Here is a 5,861-nt window from a genome sequence, read left to right on the forward strand (position 1 = left end):
TTTCATTTTTGATATCTAGAAAGTGACGTCACCAAAAAACCATTCATCATTCTACGTGAGTGTCACATCATCAAAGACCGACATGTCATAATACCACGTCGGTTCACAATATGATTGATTAGTCAAATGGTCAACATCACAACAAATTGGAAAATATAGCATTAACATTACTCTTTTTTGAAACTTAGTGTCTTAATTAATCTTTTTTTTAAAACCGTTTCTTAATTATAAAAAAATAAAACAATGTTAAAATCAAAATTCTGTATAAAATTAACGACTGTATTGCGATTAACAGCAAAATATTTTATTAATAGTCTTTTAATAATAATCATATATAAAACAAAGGGTATTTTAGTAATTTTAAGGTGTAATAAAACCTAACGAGGGGACCTAGAAATATTCTTCGTCACTCTCTTTCTCTCTCATCACCTCAAGACACAGCAAATGAGAGACGAGCTGTAATCACATGGAGCTGTTTGTCTAATGGGGCCTCTCTCTTTCTCTCTCCCTCTTCATACCAATTATGAGCTAGATAATTAAAAAAAAGGAAAATATTTCTTTACCATATCGATCGTCTGAACAGAGAAATGGCTGATGATAAGGTATCAACATCTTTCTGTGTTTTTGCCGGAAATTGTTCTATTTTTGCTACGATCTGTTCTAAAGTTATGATTCTCCTTGTTACTCCGATTTTGAGAAAATTTAAGGATATGAAGAAAGAAAACCCTCTTGTTTACTAGTATAAAGAACCAGGTTACTTATTCTGGAAATTTGGAGTTTATCATGTTAAATTAGGGCAAGATTGGGGGTAGTTTTGTTAATATAGATGCAAAACTTTTGCAGCTGCTAACATCAAGTGGACTAGGGTTTGAAGGTCTCTGATACTGCGATTTATATTTGTTTTGTGTTGATCTAGTTGAATTTTGTTAGATGAATGCGGTATTATTCGGATTTAATCTATCGGCCTTTTATGACTTTTGAAGTTTATCGCATGAGTTTCAACTACATCTTTGATTATGCCTCTAATAGTCTGGTTACATTTTTTGATTTTCGTTAAGCTGATCTGATATTGTGCTTTCTTTCTACGTTATTTAAAATCATTAGTTTTGTGTAAGTATCTTATTATTCAGTTGTCTGTTTTCCTAAATACTATTGATGATGCAAGACTTCCTAGTTTGACTCGGTCTGAAGGACATTCAGTCTGTTTCTGAAACTCTGGAAATTACTGTGTTTATCAGTTAAATTGATAGTATATTTGAGTTACATAATGTTAAATGCTTTTAAGTTTATTTATTGTGTGAAAATAATACCACAACAGTCCTCTATAGACAGCAAGTCAAGGTCCATGTTGTTGTGACATTATTTTCATACAACAAACAGCCTTAAAATACATTTGTAACAATATGTTATTGATATGGTTTTCTTTTGCTTTGGTGGATAAATATGGTTCCATTCCATATCCAATTATCCATATCATTTAAATATGTGATACAGTTATGATGATAAAAACAAAAAGATAAAATTGCATATTTTCATATTTTGATTGATAAATTAAATGGTGCAGGAAATGTCGGCACAGGTTGTTGATGGAAATGGAGCTGAAACTGGTCACATCATATCCACTACAATCGGAGGCAAGAATGGAGAACCAAAACAGGTATAGAGAAAATAATTGTTTTTTTTTTGTTAAATAAATAAACTTTTCACTGCCATTTATTTTATTTTTGGGTGTTGTGTGATGCAGACTGTGAGTTACATGGCAGAGCGTGTGGTAGGGGCTGGATCATTTGGAATTGTTTTCCAGGTATGTAATTCATATCACTGAAAATAATATAATAATAATAATAATAGTCAATTAATTACATGCCATCTTTTTTCACTGAAACTGCAGGCAAAATGTATAGAAACGGGGGAAACTGTGGCTATAAAAAAGGTTTTACAAGACAAAAGATACAAGAATCGTGAGTTGCAGTTGATGAGAACAATGGATCATCCAAATGTGGTTTCTTTGAAGCATTGTTTCTATTCAACTACAAGCAAAGATGAACTTTTTCTCAATCTGGTGATGGAATATGTCCCAGAGACAATTTTTCGGGTTTTAAAGCATCACAGTGATGCTCGTCAAAGGATGCCTCTCATTTATGTCAAACTATACACATATCAAGTTAGTTAGTTTCATCCACAATCCAAATGGATTTTTTTTTCTTATACTTTTGGTTTATTATAAAAAATTAACCAACATGTGATTGTGAGTGGCATTTCAGATATTTAGGGGCCTAGCATACATGCATATGGTTGCTGGAGCATGCCACAGGGACTTGAAGCCTCAAAATGTCCTGGTGTGTGTGTGTGTGTTTGTGAATATATATATATATATATATATATATATATATATATTCTTACTTTTTCGGGTCTTTGATTTTAGTTCTGATTTGTTTTACTACTTCTTTTCAATAATAGGTTGATCCTCTTACTCACCAAGTCAAGATCTGTGACTTTGGAAGCGCAAAAATGCTAGTACGTTATGTTTACTTCTTGATAGCCCACAGTTGTTGGGGATTAAATGTTGTGCAGATAAATTAAATGGTGTTTTTGAAATTAAGGATGACAATACATTTAACGAAAAAGGAAAAATCACACCTATATTTAGTTTACCTGATTAATTCGTGGCTCCATTTAAGTAAAAGAAGAAACTGCACAGGTCTTTGAGTTGATAAAATATATGTAGCAGTGTTTTTTGTGGTTTGTAAGTTTTAAAGTCTATATATATAATTTTGGTAATATTGAAGTTTTAAAATATATGATTGGGTTATTTATTTGCAGCCTTTGTGTAATTCATGTATTAAGTAGTTATTTTTGGTGTCAGGTGAGGGGAGAAGCAAATATATCATATATTTGTTCTCGTTTTTATCGGGCCCCAGAACTTATCTTTGGTGCTACTGAGTATACAACTTCGATTGATATATGGTCGGCTGGTTGCATTCTTGCTGAGCTTCTTTTGGGGCAGGTTAGCTTAGCTTTAGCTTAGCAGTTGAAATTGTTGTTTAAAAGTTTTATTGATTTTTTTTTTTGGTTCTTGTAGCCACTATTTCCTGGAGAAAATGCAGTGGATCAGCTTGTGGAGATTATTAAGGTATGTTTTGTAGCAACATACTTTGGTTTATTTATTCTATGATCTGCTACAACATATTAATCTTTTTCTTATCAAGACATACATGTACTTTAAAAAATTGTATAGCTTTGTTTTGGTCTTGGATGACATTCAAAGTAGAAACAAAATGAATAAAAGGACGTTGCTATTTGTAGCATTTTTATTTCTACCATGTAATGTTTTATGTATCATATTCATATATGTTTATGGTTTGTTAGAAATTAAAGTATTGAAATATCAGGTTCTGGGGACGCCAACTCGAGAAGAACTTCGATGTATGAATCCCAACTACACTGATTTTAGGTTTCCTCAAGTAAAGGCACACCCTTGGCACAAGGTAGCGTATGAATGATAATTAAAATACTGACATTTTTTGGTATCTAATCGGCCATTTGTGTTGTTTTTCAGGTATTTCATAAACGGATGCCTCCGGAAGCCATTGATCTTGCTTCAAGGCTCCTTCAGTACTCTCCAAGTCTTCGTTGCAATGCTGTGAGTTTGAGTTTTACTCATTTCTTCCTATTACAACATTGTAATGCATATACAAAAGCAGTTTTTCAGTGCTATGAATATGATTTCAAAGTATAATAATGTCCTACTAGTAAGAAAGACTAAGAGAAAGCTTCCATTGTGGATATGCTCTTATAGTTTTTGGTTAGGACATTCTAGTTTGAAAAATCTACCTAATTATTGCTGTGTTTGTAAGAGTAAGACCAACCAATATTGCTATAAATAGGAAAAGATGAAAGTGGGATGCTATAAATAAGAGTAGGTTGCTAGTTGTTGCACTTATGATACATTTGGTGCTCCTTTTTCTTACCAAGTATCTTATGACACAAAACATCACAGCTTGAAGCAATAGCACATCCTTTCTTTGATGAGATTCGGCAACCTAATGCTCGCCTACCAAATGGTCGACAATTACCACCTCTATTCAACTTCAAACAAGAGGTAAACAAACACTACATATTTAAACCATTCATTATATATTTTTCTGCAATGCCTTTCTCATATTCATAATTGAAACTAGCCCTAGAAAGCGTGGCTTCATCTTCATGTGTTTTGATGTAGATGCAAGAAACAACAATGTAGGATCCATTTATTTGTTTATTTTGTTTCTATTACATTACTACAACATTATTGTACTTTGAAAAATCTACCCAATTATTATCTTTCATCTTCATCCAATACAAACCAATTTTCACTGCTAGAATTGGGTAAGTAAAATACTTAATAAATACAAAATTACAAGTACAACATTGTAATCACTATCATAAACAATTAAAGAAAGTCGTTGCTATTTCTTGCATGTAATGTAGCCCTTTAAATTAACATATGGACGGTGTTAAATTTCCTGAAATGCCATGATGATGAATTATCAATCAAGATTACTAAAATATTAATGGTGGTGCACTTCCTTATTAAGTTGTCTTAATTAATTGCAACTTTCCTCTTCAGAAACCAACTTTTGGATAAAGTGTTTCACTTTACCCCAAACTTAAGTTGATGACCCTCCACCTTTTGGACCACCTTTAAATTTGTCTATAAAAGAGTAAATTACAATTTTGCTCGTTAAATCCTTAAAAATTACCCTTTTGCTTCCTTCCACTTTTATATTTTCCATCAGTTATATCAGAGTAGTAAATTACAACTTTCATCCCTTGGGTATATCAAAAGTTATGGTTTTCATCCGAATGTTTGATTTGTTGCATCTTTGGTCCATTGCTTGGACAACGTGAACATTTTCACGATGGAGGTGAAGATTAGTTTTAGGGTTTTGGTTGTAACTATTACTAAATTGTATATTTATTTATTTATGATCCAGCTATCTGCAGCATCTCCCGAGTTAGTGAACAGGCTAATTCCTGATCACGTCAAGAGGCAAATCGGTCTACAAATTATACCACCTGTCACTGTGGGTGTCAGAACATAATATATATACAAAGGAGATCTGTTGTGGATTGTGGAATTTTAACCAAAATTCACAGAGAGGGTTGGGTTCACATGAAACCGCATCATATCTTCTTTCACAAACTTAAGTTTGCCAGGACAAAAGAAAGGAGGACCGTTTGTGTATTTTTTTTATATAGTATGAAAGGCTCAACCACTACGTCGTAAATGCAAGTGTACAAGGAAAGGAAAGACCCGAAAATACAAGGAAGAGTGAAGTTTTTGGGTGGCTGTTGAAGGGTTTTTTATACTTGAAAAGAATTCAGGGATATGTGATGATGAGATGTTGTGTAGCTTTTTAGTAAGTAATGACTTGTGTTTTTTTTTTTTTTTTTTTTTTTTTTTTTTTTCTTTCCTTTGCTTTACATGTGTAATTTGGTAGATGTTATGTTTATAACTTGGTTGTGTAAATGATAGAGTGTTTTGTAATTCTTGTTCGGATTTCCAATGGTAGTTTATTATCGTCTTGAATGTTACTATAGATAATAGCAATGCACTTCACTTTTTATTTATTTACCAATTTGCCCCCTAATTGTAATGTAATTATATTTCCTCAATCATATGCTATTTGAAGCTACGCAAGTTTCACGTTAAAGCAATAAAATATATAAGTTTTGGGAAATGTAAGTCCGTTGCAAAATTAGACAAATAACTTAAAAATAGTTTTTATTTATTTATTTGTTTATTTTTTTTCGGAATTAGCTACTCAAATAGTAGATGATTAACCACACCTGCAATTTTGTGCGTTCTCTTTGCGATT

At 32.2% G+C, this 5,861-nt stretch overlaps 1 protein-coding gene across 2 annotated transcripts; it reads left to right on the forward strand.

The window, feature by feature from the left end:
* Positions 1-410: 410 nt before the first annotated feature.
* Positions 411-5,577, forward strand: LOC145044906 (shaggy-related protein kinase eta). Of its 2 annotated transcripts, none has more exons than XM_078993256.1 (12): positions 411-602; positions 1,565-1,657; positions 1,745-1,804; positions 1,892-2,164; positions 2,265-2,339; positions 2,461-2,517; positions 2,867-3,007; positions 3,083-3,133; positions 3,393-3,488; positions 3,560-3,643; positions 4,001-4,102; positions 4,977-5,577. In XM_078993256.1, exons 1-12 carry the CDS (start codon positions 588-590, stop codon positions 5,082-5,084), a joined length of 1,155 nt encoding a protein of 384 aa, XP_078849382.1. In that variant the 5' UTR covers positions 411-587; the 3' UTR covers positions 5,085-5,577. The 2 variants fall into 2 exon arrangements, with proteins under 2 accessions (XP_078849382.1, XP_078849388.1); XM_078993262.1 differs by lacking the exon at positions 411-602 and adding an exon at positions 651-874.
* The last annotated feature ends 284 nt before the right edge of the window (positions 5,578-5,861 follow it).

The sequence above is a fragment of the Lactuca saligna genome, chromosome 1, assembly GCF_052625555.1.
Source record: "Lactuca saligna cultivar CGN05327 chromosome 1, ASM5262555v1, whole genome shotgun sequence".
In the NCBI taxonomy this organism is placed as follows: domain Eukaryota; kingdom Viridiplantae; phylum Streptophyta; class Magnoliopsida; order Asterales; family Asteraceae; genus Lactuca; species Lactuca saligna.

Coding starts and splice junctions, on each gene's coding strand:
- LOC145044906 (XM_078993256.1), top strand. Junction 3,489..3,559: donor AGGCACACCCTTGGCACAAG/GTAGCGTATGAA, acceptor GTTGTTTTTCAG/GTATTTCATAAACGGATGCC. Junction 4,103..4,976: donor TATTCAACTTCAAACAAGAG/GTAAACAAACAC, acceptor TTTATGATCCAG/CTATCTGCAGCATCTCCCGA.